This window comes from Prionailurus bengalensis, chromosome D4 (genome assembly GCF_016509475.1).
Source record: "Prionailurus bengalensis isolate Pbe53 chromosome D4, Fcat_Pben_1.1_paternal_pri, whole genome shotgun sequence".
Lineage (NCBI taxonomy): Eukaryota > Metazoa > Chordata > Mammalia > Carnivora > Felidae > Prionailurus > Prionailurus bengalensis.
The window spans coordinates 43,813,842-43,832,672 of NC_057359.1; the positions used below are offsets into that span (position 1 = coordinate 43,813,842).

At 43.0% G+C, this 18,831-nt stretch overlaps 1 protein-coding gene across 2 annotated transcripts; it reads right to left on the reverse strand.

Annotated features, from left to right (window-relative positions):
- Window positions 1–613: 613 nt before the first annotated feature.
- Window positions 614–18,335, reverse strand: PLIN2 (perilipin 2). Of its 2 annotated transcripts, XM_043566227.1 has the most exons (9): window positions 17,085–17,236; window positions 15,583–15,634; window positions 15,303–15,498; window positions 13,172–13,254; window positions 11,808–12,093; window positions 11,138–11,319; window positions 9,881–10,015; window positions 8,902–9,192; window positions 614–1,020 (listed from the first exon to the last, which is right to left on the reverse strand). In XM_043566227.1, exons 2-9 carry the CDS (start codon window positions 15,610–15,612, stop codon window positions 880–882), a joined length of 1,344 nt encoding a protein of 447 aa, XP_043422162.1. In that variant the 5' UTR covers window positions 15,613–15,634; window positions 17,085–17,236; the 3' UTR covers window positions 614–879. The 2 variants fall into 2 exon arrangements, with proteins under 2 accessions (XP_043422162.1, XP_043422163.1); XM_043566228.1 differs by lacking the exon at window positions 614–1,020 and having other exon boundaries at window positions 8,328–9,192; window positions 17,085–18,335.
- Between the last annotated feature and the right edge of the window lie 496 nt (window positions 18,336–18,831).

Here is an 18,831-nt window from a genome sequence, read left to right on the forward strand (position 1 = left end):
CAGGTCATGATCTCGTATTTCGTGAGTTTGAGCCCTGCATTGGGCTCACTGCTGTCAGCACAGAGCCGCCTCGGATCCTTTGTCCCCCTTTCTCTCTGTCCCTCCCCTACTCACACCCTCTCTCAAAAAATCAATAAACATTAAGAAAAAAAAAAAAAACTACTATTTGGACACTAGGGACGCTCATAGCTACTGGCCTGACCATAGTTTCTACAATTTATTTAACGCTACTCTGTGCCAGGCATTGCTTTAAGCTTTTCACAAATGTTAATTTGTTTATTCTTCATAGCAAACCTATTATTATCATCAAACTAAATCCCCATTTTACAGATGAGGAAGTTGAGGTACAGGGAAATTATGTAAATTGTTTAAAGTCACACAACTCGTAAGTGGCAGAGCCAAGATTAATATCCACAATCTTTACTCATCTTGATATACTTCCTCCCAGTTGACCTGTTTTCAGATGCCCACCCCTAGGCTAGGAGAAGGCAAAAAAAAAACCCCTGACCTACAGACCCACTAAGACACCCCCATCCTGGGAGGCCAAAAATAAAAACAAAAACAAATGTCCATTACATTAGTATATTTAAAAAAAAAAGTCACTAACTCAAGATTATACAGCACCATTTTTATTATAGGCATTTCAATAATTAAATTTTGAAGAATCATATAAAATGATATATGATACAGAACGAGGTTCTCTTACAAAAGTTTAGATCAATCAGTTTCATTACAATTAAGACCAAGCAGCCAAAGAAAAAAAAGAATAGATTAACCCACAATAGATTAATCCCCAAAACCTCAGGAATAAACACGCAAGCAAGCTTGAAGTTTACTGTGACACAAATTGTGTATTCAGCCAAAAGGAGTATTTTCTTGTTAGTTATTCAACATTTGGCCCTGAGAGGACACGGGGCCATTAGCATGCGAATGATCTGACCCATCCTCCTCTTCCAAAGCAATAATATCTGGAATTTCATCAGTCTCAGATGTCAAGTCTATAGCAGTGAAATCAAATACCTGTAAAAGAAGAATCTTGGATATTAAAACAAACACTGGTGAACTGCACTGTCCTCATGGAGACCCTGATTACTGCATGTGAATGAGCCTCCCTTTCTCCATAGCCATGCTTCCTGAAAGGTGTTTAGTCATATTACCACAGTTCACTCATATTATAAAACTTCTCTTTAAAATGAAACTAACTAGGGGGGAACTTACTAAATGAAAGTTTTCTTGAAAATACAAAATGTAAGGCATTTCCAGTTATTCATCTATTAATCTACTATTCTCTTAAAATCAGTAGTAATATTCCACTTTTCCAGAAGTCTGACTTATAAATATAACCCTTTTGGGAAACGTCTAGGAACTGAGGAAGGAAAAGGTGTTTTAATAGTTGAAACAGCCATCCCAAAGTCCTATTCTTCTCTGCATAGGAAAGGCTTTTAGGGATAAGAAGTTCTATTAGCTCTTACTTTACATACAATTTTGATAAGCTATGCGATGTTTCTTAGGCGACAGCAGATTAAAAGCAGAAAATTAGTAAGGTATAATAAATTACTAAAGACTGGAATCTTGATAGAGAAAAAAAAGTTAGCTAATTATCTAACAGAGGCAAAACAACAAAAATCCATCAAAATGCAGACAACAGGAGGGAAGAATGAGGAGTTACTGTTTAATAGTTACAGTTTATGCTTGGAATAATGATAAAGTTCTAGAAATAGAAAGTGATAATGATGGCACAACATGGTGAATGTACCTAATGCCATTGAATTGTACGCTTAAGAATGGCTAAAATGGGGGCGCCTGGGTGGCATAGTCAGTTAAGCGTCCGACTTCAGCTCAGGTCATGATTTCACGGTTTATGAGTTCGGGCCCTGCGTTGAACTCTGTGCTGACAGCTCAGAGCCGGACGCCTGCTTCAGATTATGTGTCTCCCTCTCTCTCTCTGCCCCTCCCCCCCTCATGCTGTGTCTCCGTCTCTCAAAAACGAATAAACATTTAAAAAAAAAAAAAGAATGGCTAAAATGGTAAATTTGATGCTGTGTACATTTCACAATTAAGAAAGAGTAAAAATGAAACAAGAGGAAAAACAGACAAGAAGAGGAATCTTGTTTATCTTCCCAAAGAACTCAGGTGCTCAGAGAACTGTCTGGCCTGAGGTACAACTACCATTTATTCTTGAGGCTCTCAGTTTGGGTAGATCAAACTACATTCTAGCTATTTATCAATGTTCGCCTTGCAAAGATTCGATCCAACCTGACATCCACCAAAGCCAGCAATGCTTATACAATTTGATTCAGAGCATCAGTCAGACAAGCCAACTATTGCAATTTGAGCTTTAGTAGGTTAAAAGATACACCTTACTTAGCTCTCTCTTCTAAACTATGTCTGTTAATAGTATGTTTTAACATCCAATATGACTTTGTTTTTAACAAATATAAAATAGAACAGGAAGGTACAACACAAGAAGATACAGGCAGAGAGATTTTCTGGGCCCCAAAGAGGCAAGCTACAGTTTTCTCTTATCAGAGAGCTAGAGTGCTAGAACAGAAAAAAAAAAAAAAAAAATGCATGCACTTTGACAACAGTAAGACATCAAACTAAAACCCCATCCTACCACCCACCTCTTCTCAACCTGTCTCCTCACCTCTCACATGAGGAAGATACCTGATTTGGTTACAGATGAAGAATGAAGGTAGAATGAGCCTAACTTGTAAAAGGTGCTCTGTAAAGAGTAGCTTTTATTTTCATATGTTCCTTAAATACCAACACACACACACACACACACGCACACACACACTACCTCCAAAGTCACCTAACTTGTCCTATCTTTGCAGAAGGTTGGGGATCCCAAACTCAGAATTTTTGGAGAAAAGTTTTCAGCACCACTATCAAAAAAAAAAAAATCTCTAGTACCTGAGATGCTTTACAAGAGTCATGTGAATAATTCCCCTTCCATATATCCAGAATGATCCAGAGTGTATAATGTCCATTAAATTCTTGGCTACCAGTAAAACCTACTTGGAGGCTGTGAATAGAGGGTAGGACAACTAAGAGGTAGTCACAATCCATCAAGTTTCCATGGTGAGTTTAATGTAAAATGTAGTGATTGTGCCTGACCATCTTCATGAGAAATGTGGCACAAGAGAAATCATTTCGCACATCTATAACATAAATCCTTTTTCACTGACATGAGCAAGTGTAGTTTGGACCATTGATGGAGTGTAAGGAGTCTCTTTCAGAGAAAACCCATTCAGGGATAGAGGCCACACTCAAGAATCTGGTACTTACTATGGAATTAATGAGATAATCATAGTCCCCCCCTGAAAGGACAGGAAACCATCAACACATGCTTTTCAGGAAACCAAGTGACCATGCTAGGATTCCTGCAACCTGTTCATACAACCTCTGGGGCACCTTTCATAACATAGACTTCATTGATTCGCATATTTATTATAACAACTTTCCAGAAGGTGGCACTATAAGGTGCCATTTTCTAATTTGCCTAACAGTAGGCTAGTGTTTGGTGGCCTGGTGCCCTGGCTAAGGTGAGACTATTACAGAAATAAAAATAACATCTGTGGGAAGGTAACTTGCTAGTAAAGGTGTATATGCAATGCTGATATGACACAGAGTCAGGAAAATTGGTTTATTTTGAAATAGAGTTAGAAGCGCTAATGTAGTGACAAGAAGAAACCGAAATCTAAGTTTGTATGAAAGTAATTTGATTTCTAGTGTTATGAAAGGATCATGCAAGAGGTAGTGAGTGACTAGCTCTATCACCAAATACATAAGATAAACCCTGGTGAGAGTTCGATTTAGCACAAACGTCTCACCACCCAGAACAGATTGCATATGCAGCTTGTTTATGTGCTTGTGAGCTACAGAACTCTGTTTTACATGAACACTTTTTACATGAACACTGTTCTGTTTTACATGAACACTGAGTACCATCCCCTGGTGCACATCACCTTCCCTACTGTAGAAACACCCTCTTGTACCCTGATGCTTTGTCCTCAGCCAACAAGAGTCTGTGGAAGTGATTAGAACTCTTAGCAAAGGGAGCAGGTTGACACCAATCACAAAGTAATCCTTGGTATGTATCCATTGCACAGCATTCAGCTAGTCACTGTTAACTCCTGTGTATTCCATTCGTTTGAGCAGGTAAATCAAGCGTAGGTCTTAGGACACTTTATGGAACCCACACTGGGAGTCTTGTTTGGAGAGAAGGAACTATAGGTAACCCTAGTCCTGTTTCCTTTGCTTCTCTAACAGTATTCAGTGGGTCACCTACAGTAGAATCACTAGGGATGATGCTTTCTATTTTAAGGAATGCTTTGATTTTTTTTTTAAGGGATGCTTTTTTCTTTCTTTTTTTTTTAATTTTTTTTTTTTAACGTTTATTTATTTTTGAGACAGAGAGAGACAGAGCATGAATCGGGGAGGGTCAGAGAGAGGGAGACACAAAATCTGAAATAGGCTCCAGGCTCTGAGCTGTCAGCACAGAGCCCGACGCGGGGCTCGAACTCACGGACCGCGAGATCATGACCTGAGCCGAAGTAGGTCGCTTAATCGACTGAGCCACCCAGGTGCCCCTAAGGGATGCTTTTAAAAACTGCAGATGTCTGGTACTACCACCAGACTAGTAACCAGATTCTCTGGAGGTGGAACCCATGAATCTGCATTTTGTCAATTTCTCCAGTTGATAATCCCTGGCATAGACAAAGAGGGCAGAACACTCCCTGGTGTGCTGTTAACCATGCCAAGAGTTCATTTTATACACGGGAGTCAGCCTGATTGATCCATTAACTACCTCCTTAGCTGAGTTTTCCTGTGCTCTAGCCTGTGCAGACAAAACAAAAGTTGAAGTGCTTCATTCACACCATTCAACATCTACTCTTATTAACGCTGAGCTTTAATTTAAATAGTTGGATAGGGGCGCCTGGGTGGCTCAGTCAGTTAAGCATCTCAGTTCAGCTCAGCTCAGGATCTGGCAGTTTGGGGTTTTCCAGCCCCACATCAGTGGCTCTGCTGTCAGCATGGAGCCCGCTTCAAATCCTCTGTTCCCCCCTCTCTCTGCCCCTCCCTTCCTTGGTCTCTCTCTCAAAAATAAACATTTTTTAAAACCTTAAATAAATAAATAAATAAGTGGATGGATGGAATAAAAGCCAAAATACAAGTGTTGGTGAAGATGTGGAGAAAACAGAATCCTCATACCTTGCTGGTGGGCACGTACAATAGTACAGCCACTTTGGAAAACAGTTTGGCAGTTTCTCAAACAAACACATGGTAAACACATGGTGACTATGACCTACTCTCCATTCCATTCCCACACATATACCCAAGAGACATGAAGACATAATTTAAGTGGTAACTAGTTCTCCAACACTACCCACGTAAAAGTACCATTTCATCTATTCACTACTTTTGTAAGACGTAGTTAACACTTTCCTTTTTTTTTAGTTTATTTATTTTGAGACAGAGCAAGCATGAGCAAGGGAGGGGCAGAGACACAGAGAGAGAGAGAGAATCCCAAGGCTGTGCACACTGTCCAAGAACTCACGAACCATGAAATCATGACCAGAGTCAAAACCAAGAGTCGGACACTTATTTAACTGACTGAACCATCCAGGCACTCCTTTCCTAAGTTCTAGAAGACATTAGAAGTTTTTTTCCCCTCTCACAGGAAATATCACCTAAGTTAGCATTCCCTTTTGCTTTGGTCAATAAAACTGAAAACTCAAATTGTTGCCCTGCCATTCCTATACTGCCTTATGCTGAAGTGTAATATTTTGCAGGTTAACTTTATAATATAGGTAGGGATTTTTTAAATTGGCAGCCTGGAACAGAGTGAGGGATAAACAATGTCCTATACCAGGATATTACTTGAATGTTCATCAACAAGCTTCCCCTAAGACCATAAAAGTCTCTTGAGCAGTTTCTGGTTTTACCATTTTCATCAGGGCAGAGTCCATGCCTTATACTACTAGGAACTCAAATACCAAATTAAATCACTTTGTAATGCAGCTACATAGATAGAATAACATAGCCACCTACATCTCACAAGACCATCATCCATGCAGACTCAGTACTAGGTCACTCTTGGAGCTGGGACAGTCCCAAGTCCATGAGAGCACAGGGAGATCAGGGAGATCAGACGGGCAAAAGGCCCTCCTTTCCATACCCCCACATCTGCTCTCCCAGGCATCATTTAGACTCCATTTCCTTAAAGACTGGTGCACAAGTATCTATCCTGCTCTTTATTCCTCCTTCCCTCACCAGCCACCTCTATGAGCTAAATGATATTCTAGAAGAGAGATTTCAGATAGACCAAATTTCAGTTTTTCCCTTCTCAGTTCATTAGCTCTTTAATACCTACACTGCACTTTGATAGTGGATAGATTTTCCTAATCACGTCCTGATATTACACCTGGACTGGCAACTTAAAGATGCTGTATGTCACTGCCCCACAGTGGTGTCCCCCTATGCCTCTAGTGCAAAACAGAAAGACATCCTATCCTCAAACATTTCACTTTCATCTGTTGAAGCGTCACTAATTTTACATTACAGGTGAAAATACTAAGGCTAAGAGATGAATGGCTAGCACACCATATTCTTTTGATTTTTTTACCCAGAACTAACCAGAGTCCATGTTATTATTACAAAGGGAAAAAAAAACCAAAAAACAAAAAACCTTTGAACACTCAAGCATGCCACATCAGCCTTCATGCAGCCAAATGTTTAAAAAACCGTCCATAGTTAGATATTGTGCTTAATCGGCTTTTTTTTCTCACTAGAATTGTCCTCCTTGGGGAAAAATCTGTTAAACCAAACTGCCAGTTTATGCAACAATAAAGCTGTAAGATGCAAGACCATGGATTTTGAGACATGTTGACAACAGAATGGAATGCACATGGGCACAAACTTGAGACACAAAGCCAGACAAAACCACAAGTGAGCACAGCTCATGGCAAAAAAATGAGGGCTAGTGCTGTTTTTCTGGAAGCTAAGTAGTCTTGTTCATGAATAGCTTTGAGAATGGTCTCCTTTCCATAAGCAATTCAGCTGGCCCTGTAACTTTCATAATGGGAAAACAAGTTTATGTTCAGGGTAAGAAAGTATGTGTATATCTACGGTATGTAATTTACCAACCAATTAGAACAAACCACAAGATAGGAGCCTTGGAGTTTTGAGGGGGAGGGGCAAGGTCATGTCCAATTAGGATGAAGAAGTTAAAAAATATTTAAGAGTCAGTTGCTCTGGAAAATGCCAGTTCTTGGGACCAGGCAGGCAAGTGAATGGATGGGTTTCCATCCCGGAAGCCCATGAATTGTGGCAGTCCACCTTCCCAGTAACTAGATACTTCTCGGCTTCAAGTATCTCAGTGAGTCTCTCCCCTCCAATTCATCTCACCTGTTTACTGATTCCTGGAGTTACCTCAAGGGGCAAAACTTAGTTCTGTCACTTTGTAAGCTTTGATGGTCTCACTCACATCAAGGGCACATGCGGTTACGCGCGGCCTCCTTGTTTTCTTGGGGAGAAAGGGGAGGGAGGAACCAGAATATAAAGAGACAAACCTTAGACTTCAGCTCTAAAGAGCAGCCTTGCTATCCTTTTCGCGGGGACAGGCAGAAGTATGTAGCTGTATTTGACAAGTTGTTTTTTAAACAGTTTGGCATCCTGCAGCTTTGTTACAAGGAGATTCATGAGATTTCCTCCCTCGTTGACCAACACTGAGGGACTAGAAGTCTGAACACCCTCAGGTGGAGGTAAGAAGAATCCTTTCCTACAGAAGGATCCAAAGTCTAAAAGTCTTTCTATTTCTAATTATTCCTAAAGGTATCTCCCCAACTATTGTTAGTGACTTTCTCCCAAAGTGACAACATGGCAAGTCAAATTGAGCTGAGACTGGACACTGACTAGTCTCGGTTCAGGGCTCTCGCTTTCAACAGCACTTTACCAAGAAAGGCATACTGCCTTTACAGGAAACTGATGCCAATTGCTTCCTTTCAGTTTTGATTCCTTTTCAGCCATAAGTAGCCTTCTACTGGCCTAAAAACCCCTCAGAGGTTGAGTGAATGGGGAGATAAAGGCAACAACTGTCACCTTGTAAAAATTCTGGTATGCACATTAGCTTTTAATTTGTTTAAGACCTGTTGTGAAACCCTCCATTTTTAGCACTAGCCTTCTAATGTTATTACCCTACCAAGTTCCCCACTGGGCCAGTTGGAATTCACAGATGTGTGTTAATAACCCCATCATGCAGGCCAAGCAGCTCTATGAAAGCAACACACGAAGCACATGGAACACACAGCATAAAATCAATCTATTCTGCAGTGAATTTTATTGAATTCATAGGGGACATTCCTTTACGAAAAATAAAAAACTGAAGTTGTACAGGCATGCTTGGTGAGACCAATCAGTGACAAAGCCTGCTCAGACCAAACCGGAGCAGACACCAGTTCACACCACAGCCCACACGAAGGTGTTTTTATTCAATACAAATAAACAGCAACAAGGCTAACACGCTGAGACCATAAAGCACTGAAACTTTTTGTGAGTTCGACCAATGTATCATTTAGCATTCTTTTCTTACCAGCCAGGTAAACAATAGAACACATCTGCTGATGCCAGAAATTTTAAAGCTCTGAATCCAGTTAGAAAAGACTACAACTGGGGACGTTTTTCCCAGCTAGCTGCTTCCCCAATTCCGAGTTGTCTAGCAGGTTAATTTCAACAGAACAGAAAGGATCATCTGGCTGGCTGAACCATCTACTGGTGACAAGGACAGGTTTAATGTGTTTTGTGCTGAGGCTGCTGGGCCTGACTGGTTGTGTCCTTCTCTGCACCTTGGTCCTGAGCATTCTGAGACTCGGTCAGCTGAGGATAAAAGGGACCTACCAGCCAGTTGAGAGGTGTGTTGTTAACAAGATAATCCATCACATCATCTAAAGACTCCTTCATTTTCTGCAGCTGCCCCTTGCTAGAAGTGAGGAGGCCGTCAGACACTTCCTTAAAGGAGGCAGCGTTGCGGAACACTGAGTAGATGTCACCAGCCATCACCCCCACGTGACTGGCCTGATCCTGGATGTTCTGTGGTAACCCCTGGATGTTGGACAGCAGGGTGTGGCACGTGGTCTGGAGCTGCTGAGTCAGGTTGCGGGCAATAGCAAGAGTACGTGACTCAATGTGCTAAAAATAAAGCAAGTTTAAAAATTAGCAGTGAATCCAACAGGGCTATTTAGCAGTCGGTTCAATTACAGTAAACTGGGTATGTGTCTACCACGTATGTGGATTCTTTGACTTTTCAAAATCCTCATTAGAACCCAAGAATACACGAGCAGTTCTGTCCACTTTTCAGTAGGCATATGAGCTTTGGGAAATCAAAGAACCACTTTCTAGGACTACAGCATGGTATTTCTTCTGTCTGGAACATCCGGGCCCTTACTGCCCTTCCACCTAGTTTATTCACCCATTAGACCTCAACTTAGCACTCCTCTCTTCCAGGAAGCCATCTGACTCACCCATCCTTTCTCTAAGGCTGAGTTAGGTTCCTTTCCTATACATTCTCATAGCACCTGTGTTGATGCTAGCAGAAAGCACTGTGGCAATAAAAATGCCATATCACCTGTGAGTCTGTGCCCCTTATGAGGGCAAGGCCTAAGTTTCTCATTTAGCTGTACTCTGATATGGGCAAGACGTGGGTCTGTAGGTTAAATTACTGCACATTTTGCTTTTCTGTCACTGAACAACCTATGTACCCAGTATTGTTCAAACTTGTGATAGAAGACAGTATTCTAAGAGGAATAATGGGAAAATGGAAATGAAAAATAAGAACATCTTCAGAAACTGTACTGGATGACTCTCCCCAGTGTCTCACCTCAGCACAGTGGGATTCATCTGTATCATCATAGCCGATGCTTCTCTTCCATTCCACCCAGGAGAGATAGAACTTATCCTGAGCACCTTGAATTTTCTGGTTGGCACTCTGCACATTCTTCCTGGCAAATTCAATCTAGAATATGTTGAAGTAACACAAAGGAACAAACCAGTCAGACATGCATTCATATTAGCCTGTTCTCAGAGGATATAAATCAGATAATATAAAAAACAAGAATTTCCATGAGAGTTTAAGGAGAGTTGTCCGCACTAACATTGTTACTTATTACCAGTTTTTGTAAATCAACCAAGTAATCATAGTTTTTTACTGCCTCTATTTATTAAACCACTGTCTCCAAATTTACGTCCACTTTAGCACAGGTAAGGTAACTCAAATTTAACATGTATATACATAAAACAAAATTACAAAAGGAATTAAAACCCCCTCTTCCCTGTTGCCAGCTACCTCTTTCCCCTTCCAAGAAGAAACCAGCTTCTAAGGATAGTACAATACAGACTGTTTTGCAACTTGGCAATCTTTAATGGCTACACAAGTTTTTTATGATGTATCAATTTAATTACTTTCCGATTAGTTGACAGGCATCGTTTATAGTGTTTTGTAACTCTAAACTTATCTGTGCATCTATAAAGAAACATTTTTTTTAAACGTTTATTTATTGTTGACAGACAGAGACAGAGCATGAGCAGGGAAGGGGCAGAGAGAGAGGGAGACACAGAATCCAAAGCAGGCTCCAGGCTCCAAGCTGTCAGCACAGAGCCTGACTCAGGGCTCAAACCCACAAGCAAACACTGAGATCATGACCTGAACCGAAGTGGAACATTTAACTGACAAGGAGCTCCTTGTAGGAGCTCCTACAAGGAAACATTTCTAAAAGTAAAACTGCCTAAGGCATAGGTGTGTTTGTAACTTGCCCAGAACAATCCCTCGTATCCCCCAGGAAAGCACAAGTACAGGCACACCTCTTTCTCTACCTCACTGCCCACAGCATCACATTTTGCCACTGTGATAAGCCAGGGGAAGCATCTGGAACTTGGCCCCTCAGAAGAAGACTAACATCGCTTCATGTATTTCAGCCATTTATCGTTCCTTTTCGGTGAGTTGTCTGTATAACTCTTTGCCCATTTTTCTACTGGGTTGTTCACAAGATTAAAATTCCTGGATGTCATGATTACATTTCTCTCATCCCTCCAGAGGGATGGGCTCACTTTAGCTACCTTTAAATGAACTTCTACTCACCAGGTTAACAGTGGAATGGAGCTGAGAAATGGTCTCTTGGCTTTTTTGCTTGGCTTCTTTAACCCTGCTGAGAGCCTGCTGGTAGGCACGTGAGCGGAGCTTGGTAGACAGGGATCCCAGCCTAATGTAATAACTTGGCTTCTGAACCGTATCAAACCCTTCAACCTTTTTTGCTTCTTTTTCTGAAATTAGAAATAAAGGAACAAAAAAATCCCAAGGGATCACACCTAGAAGTGAGGAGGCCTGGCCTCTAACCTGGATCTTACCTTGTTGATTCTACCCACCCACCTAGCAATTATGCTCTCATTCCCCCAAGACAGCTCCTGTCTGCTGCTGGGCTTGACCACCCAAAACATACATATCACTGCATCTGACATCTTTATCTACTCCCCCCAATCAGTGAGCTTCTTGGGCAACACAGTATCTGGCACATAGTAGGCACTAAATGTTTAATGATTTTGTAAAGCAGCCCACTGAAAATAACCCATTTATAGAAAATTTCTCTAAGTTAATTTCTCCCAAAGTTTCCAAACTTACTATGTAGAATTCTATATGAAACAACTCAGAATCAAACAGGTGACTTTTGGTATACGAAGTAGATCTCAATGAAGCAGTTTTAAAAGACAGATTTAAGATATAAACTATGAGTTCAAGACAAATATCCAATTACCTAGTTCTTTCTCAGTGAGAGGGAGGTACTGGTCTACCAGCAACTCGGATTTGGTGAGTGCATTCTCTACTCCACTGCTAACCAGCTGCATCATCCGACTTCCTAAGACCGTGTTAATGCCGCCATTGACCACAGACTTGGTCTTCTGCACACTGCCAGTCACTGCTCCTTTGGTCTTGTCCATCACCCCAGTGATGGTGCTGGCCATGGTATCCTTGGCTCCAGTCACAGTAGTTGTCACAGCATCTTTTGCCCCAGTCATAGCACCTCTGGCATTGGCAACAACCTACAAGTAAAAAAACAGATTGCTTGGCTGATCAGAAACACAGGCGTAAATATAGAATTATAGTCTTAACGAGGACAGCCTCATTGGAAGTGCTTAACAAGGAATCTGGCCCTTTCACTCTCTAGCTTTAGGTCTTAGGCAAATCGCCAAGAGTTAATAAGCATCAATTTCCTCAGCAGGTCTATCTGCCCTATCTGCCACCGCTCAAGCGTTGCTGGAGGAGCCAATAAGGTAAAACGATACAAAATGTGTCAAGGTATTTCATTTTAACTAGGACGAACATGTAATAAGGTACAAAAGATCCTCTAGAGAATGGCATTTTCCATGTTGACATGTTCACAGTGAGAGCAGCAGCCCAGGCACACCTAGGAGCATAGACAGGTGGTACCATGCCCACCTGGCCCTAGGAGCACAGCCCCAGAAGGTCAACACCTGGGCAGAGACGTCAGTTCCCCATCCTAAAGGATGGGCTCTCAGACACTGTGAGAAAAATGTTTTTTTTTTTTTTTTTAATAATTTTTTTTTTTTCAACGTTTATTTATTTTTGGGACAGAGAGAGACAGAGCATGAACGGGGGAGGGGCAGAGAGAGAGGGAGACACAGAATCGGAAACAGGCTCCAGGCTCTGAGCCATCAGCCCAGAGCCCGACGCGGGGCTCGAACTCACGGACCGCGAGATCGTGACCTGGCTGAAGTCGGACGCTTAACCGACTGCACCACCCAGGCGCCCCGAGAAAAATGTTTATATACCACCTCTTCATTTATCTAATACCATATGGGAATCAGTTATTTGTGACAGCAATATCATCTACAGAGGCAAAGCCACCAATCAATAAAGATCATACTAAAGCATGACAACCAAAGGGGGCGAATTCATCTTGTTCCTTAGAGATAACCTGACACTAATTCAGCAAGTAAGGGAGTGGCCATCGCTGTTTCAAAAATACATTCAGGAGGAGAATTTATTTCTCCTGTTTATGGCATGTTCATGACACGCACAGCCTGGGCTAACCAGACAGAACATGAAGACGTGTGAGGCAGCAAGCCTTGGCACTCTTGCCCCCCCAACCAAGTTCACCTGGTTTGTTGGCTGATTCAGAATAGGCAGTTTCTCCTCAATCCTGTCGAGCCCCTTACAAGCATAGGTATTAGCAACCGCAACTAGAAGAATCACAAATGAAGACAATGTTAAGTGCAGATAAGAACGTATACTATTATACCTTGGACCTTTGGCATTTTTATAAAAAATTGGAAGAATGTTGATCTTCATTTACAATACAATGCACTGCCTAGTTTCTCTAGCTCAGATGGAAGAGGCTTAGCAGGTTGCTGGCAATTGTCTTCTACAGACAAGGAAATAAGGAAGTGGAAGGGAGCAGCAGGCAGTGGCAACGCTGTGCCAGGTAGGAAGCTGGCTAAGAAGCTTCTTCCTCATCAACTGGTATCTAAGGTGAATGCTAAGAGAAGCCAGGCTTCAACTGAACCCTCATTCAGGGAATGAGGTATCTGAAAATTCTAAAAATTAGCACTTCCTGTCCAGTTTAATCCCTACCTACACTTAATTCAGTAAGTGGCACTGTATTTTGGGTTATTAGCAGGAAAAAGCATGCTAACAGCACCCTGAACGTCACCAACAAAGCACAGATTTTAGTCCAAGCTTCCCTTCCAATGATGGCCAAGCCAAGCACTAGTAACAAATCCATCTGGGAAGAAGCAGAGTTGGAAAATTAGTCCCTAACGGTTCCTTATAATCCCAGAAGGCCATGATTTAACCATTTAGAGGAAGTATCTAAACCTTTACTCAAAAGTAGTTAATAACATGAAAAAATGGAACCCTTCCTACACTACTAGTGGTAAAACGGTGCAGCTGCTTTGGAAAACAAGCCAGCAGTTCCTCAAAAACTTAAGCAGTTAACATATGACCCAGCAATCCCACTCCTAGGTATATACCCAAGACACCTGAAAACATATATCCACACAAAATCTTGTACACGAACATTCACAGTAACATTCAAGATTTAGCATCGCCAAAAGTAGAAGGAACCCAAATGTCCATCAACTGATGAATAAGTAAAATGCAATCTATCCACACAATGGAAAATGATTCCGCAATAAAATAAGGCACTGATACAACACGACATGGATAAACCCCAAAGACATAATTATGCTAAATGAAAGAAGCCAGTCATGAAAAACATTTTTTATGGTTCCATTTATATTAAATGTTCAGAAAAGAGAAGTCTATAAAGACTGAAAATAGATTAGTAGTTGCCTAAGGGCGTTGGAAGGAGATGGGGAGAGACTGCTAATGGGTGTAAGGTCTCATCCTTTTTTTTTTTAATTGTAGCAAAATACAAACATACACTTCACCATTTTCACTATTTAAAATAAAAATGGTTTTACCTCTGCATAATTCAGAGGCATTAAATGCATTCACAATGGTATGAAATTATCACATTATTTTCAGAACTTTTTCAACATCCTAAACAGAAACTGGTATGAGGTCCCTTTCTGAGGTGATGAAAAGGTTCTAAATGGATTATAGAGATACTTGCACAACTCTGTGAATATACTAAAAACTACTTAATTGTACACTTTAAGTGGGTGAGTTCTATGGTGTGTTAATTGTACATCAAAAATATGTTACTTTTGACAATAGTTCATGCATATTGTGTGATCCCAAGGAAATCAGTTATTCATTTCACCCACTAGCTCCCCTTGTGATCTCTGCTGACAGAGGCATCACTGGAGGACTGTTTAACTCTCTTGAATATCTGCTATTGTTATGAGGCAGACGCTTTCCATAACAATAAGGGCCACCTGGTAGGGCTTTTTTTTTTTTTAAGTTTATTTTTGAGAGAGAAATGGAGAGCAAGCAGACAGAGAACAAACGGGGAGGGTCAGAGAGATGGAGACAGTCAGCACTGTCAGCACAGAGCCTGATGTGGGGCTCGAACTCACGAATCGTGAGATCATGACCGGAGCCAAAGTCAAGAGTCAGACACTCAACCGAGTGAGCCACCCCAGTGCCCCTACCCAGCAGTTTGTAAGTAAAGGCAGTATGTACCTAAGGAAAGGCAGAGGGGGTTCCCTGAGGCTGCCTCTAAGTGCTAGGAGTCTAAGGCTGGCTTTCACATATTCTAGGAAGTTCCTGGCTCACCCCTGCCCAATCCCTTGGACTGAATCTTGAGGAAGAAATCAGAACTCACTTTGTGGCTCCAGCTTCTGGATGATGGGTAGAGCACTCGTCACAGCCACAGAAGTGATGGTCTTCACACCCTTCTCCGCCATCTCGCACACGGACTTCAAGCAAGGATACTGATCCTTTGTGCTGATGTAAGCCGAGGAGACAAGGTCGTATGTGGAGCTCACCAAGGGTAGGTTAGCTACCCTAGTGACCACACTCTGCAACCAAGGCAGAGGAAATTGTTAATTCCTCAAAACACACGGGAGGGAAAGGAATCAAGAAACTGTATTTAAAGGTCATACCGGTTGTGGATTAACTGCGACCGATGCCATTTTTCCTCCTGAAGAAAGAAATCTGTGGAAGAGAAACTTCTTTCAGGATACCAGGGTAAGACTCTCCCAGACTCAGTCCCCACTCAAGTAAATGTTAATTTCAAGAGAAACATGCAAGATACAGTAGGTGTGGTCTTCTGCATTTCTCAAGCTGGCAGCTCTCCCCTAGGCAAACACCTTCTGAGGCCGGCTTTCAGAATTTATGGGTAAAATTCCAATAGAAAACAGGGTCCATAGGAAACAGCAAAGTTATTGGGATGTTTGTCTTGTTCTCCACCAGGATATTAGGAATGCCTTTTGAAGAGGAACATCTGTTCACAAAAACTGTGGAACCAAGTTAAAATCCATGATAAAACTATAGAGAGGGGTGCTTGGCTGGGTCAGTCAGTACAGCATGCGACTCTTGATCCGGGGTTGTGAGTTCAAGCCCCATGCTGGGTGTAGAGATTACTTAAAAATATTTTTTATTAAAATTTAATGTTTTTCTTTTTTCTTTTTTGAAAGAGAGAGAGAGAAACCGCGCAGGAGGTGCAGAGAGAGAGAGGGAGGCACAGAATCTGAAGCAGGTTCCAGGCTCTGAGCTGTCAGCACAGAGCCCCAGGGGCTGGAATTCACTAACCGGGAGATCATGACCCTGACCTGAGCCGAAGTTGGACGCTTAACCAACTGAGCCAACCAGGCGCCCCTAAAAGTAAAATATTGTTAAAAAAGATTTCAAGTAGAAGACATCTTTGACAGGACCATCTGTGATAAAATGAGGCACCGATAAATACCTCATTGATAAAATGGAGCACTTTAGGGGAATTTATTCCTTCCTTTGAAGGGACTGCAACTAGTCTAGGGGAGACTAAAGCACGAGAGGGAAGGCGGGCTCCCAGGAATTGAGAAACATTCCAGGAGCCTTTTAAATGTTCATTTAGTTCCTCCAAGGACTATACACCCACATAAAACTGCCTCACTGCTAAGCAGCAGACCTGGGAAGGAAGAATCTATCTGCACGGCCCGCTGTCCACCACTTCAGGGCTAGTCAGTCTACCCTCCGGTCGCCGAGGGTCCCAGTGACACAGGAAATGAGTAAGAGCCACCCCGAAGGGGCAAGTCAGGCGCCAGCACCCACAGCCTTGCTGTCGCCGTGAACCCCACAGAGTTCTGCCTGGAGACGATTTGCTAGCACATTTCCTTTCCGATAATGTACTTTCGGGGACAAATGGAAACTGTTACCGCGCAACCAAGCCAAGAAGCTACACCCGCACTGAAGCCGCTGGCAGAGATTCCAGACAGAAAAAGAAAAAAAAAAAAAAGCAAGACTGGAAAGCGCAGGCCCAGGAGACCGCCCCTTCCCAGCCCGGACCCGGAAACCGCCCCGAGGCCGCGAGGCGGGCAGGCTCCGGGACCACCGCCCAGTCCCCTAGCCTGGAGCCCCGCGGGGGACCCGGGCTAGGCCGCGGGTCACAGAGGGGGCGCGCACCTACCAACGGATATTAGCGAGGAGACCAGGGTCCGACGAGTCCCACGCGACGTTCAAAGCCAGGCTCTGGCCACCAGGCTATATACCCCGCCGGCCCCGCCCCCCGCGCCCCCGCAGCACGTGACCCGCGGCCCCGAAGCGGAGCAGCCGCAGCCCCGCCCGAGGGCCGCGCTCCCGCCGGCGTGGGCGCCCTCCCAGGCCGGTGGCGGAGGTCGTCGTTGCGCCGGCGGCCTCGCCGGTTTTTGCAAAAGGAGTCGGCGGAGTCGCGTTACTAACGAACCGTAACCTGTTGATTATCGTCAGTCCGCAAAACAGAGCTGCCTTTAAAAGCGGAAACGACGGCTTCTGGGATTATTTTTAGCGAGTAAATTTGGTGAAATTTTAACCTGATGACGGTCCTGTAGAGATTGTTTTATTGCTTTTTTGTCTTTAAGGTTAGTTTTTCAAATGTATTTCTCGTTTATTTAATTCACAAGAAGGGCTTTAGAATGCCGTCGGTTGGTCTCCTTTTTCCCCCCAGGAACAGTTATTTCCAAATCACTCCAGGATGGTATCTGCCTGTGCTTATGATGCAAGATGGTCTGTAAAAAAAAATTGTCACGCTTTTTCAAAGAAAGAAAGGGTAGTTACATCGTCAACATTTGCGTCCCAGTTTTTTTTTCGTCTTAAAAGGCAGGGACTTGAACCAGATTATCTGAGCAAACAAGTTGCAACGGCCCCGGGCAGGGTAGGAGCTCCGTGCACGTGTCCCCGAACAGTCCAGCGGCAGGGGATCCCCGCGTGATGTCGCCGCCAGCCTTTGCCCCCTCGCGCTCTCTCACGGGGAAGGCAAACAAGGGACAGGTGGAAGGGGAGCTAGCGCCCGGGTCGGCCGCCAGGTCATGGCCGCCTCCCGGGGCCTGGCGACTGGCTGTGTCAAGCAGCGGCGTTTCAACTGTGGAAAGCCCTCAAAGGCTCCATTACTTAACTTATGGTGCGTGCACATAGATACTGTGTATCATATCTGCAGCTCCAAACTGACCATTAAAAATGTGTCCCGTACATTTTTAATGGGTGGCTGAGTCGGTTGAGCGTCCGACTTCGGTTCAGGTCATGCTCTCACTGTCCGTGAGTTCCAGTCCCGCCTAAGGCTCCGTGCTGACAGCTCAGAGCCTGGAGCCTGTTTCAGATTCTGTCTGTCTGTCTGTCTCTCTCTCTGCCCCTCCCCCACTCATTCTCGCGCTCGCTCTCTGTCAAAAATAAGTAAACGTTAAAAAAAAAACATCCCTTATACAAGACCGAAGCCCTGCATCTAGAGGCCCTCCGCAAGAGAATACAGTATTTCTCCCTCCCTTCGCACCCTGCGATTCAAAATGAAACACAATACTAAACCATAAGATAAATGTTAGGAAGTCCAAAAAGGTACTGGGTTGGTTTATGTTTTCCCCCACTATGTTGACATTTTCAATGCTTTAAGCAATCAAATTCTTTCTCTCTCTCTCTCCTTTTTTTTTTTTTTTCTTTTTGTTGTTCCAGCTTTGTTAGGGCTATCAGCAGAGGTTTGGTGTGTCAGTTGTTAATCGAACCCCTGCTGTGATGTAAGATGGCAGGAATGTATTGAATTTTGAGTAATAAAGAGTTGAGTGGTTTTTTTTCTTTTTTTACTTCCCTCTAATCTGACCTCTCATTTTGCAACAGAGAACTCTTGCCCTTTCACCTACAATGGCTCCATTTTGTCCTCTTTTGTTTTAAACCCCTGAGTCACTTGTCCT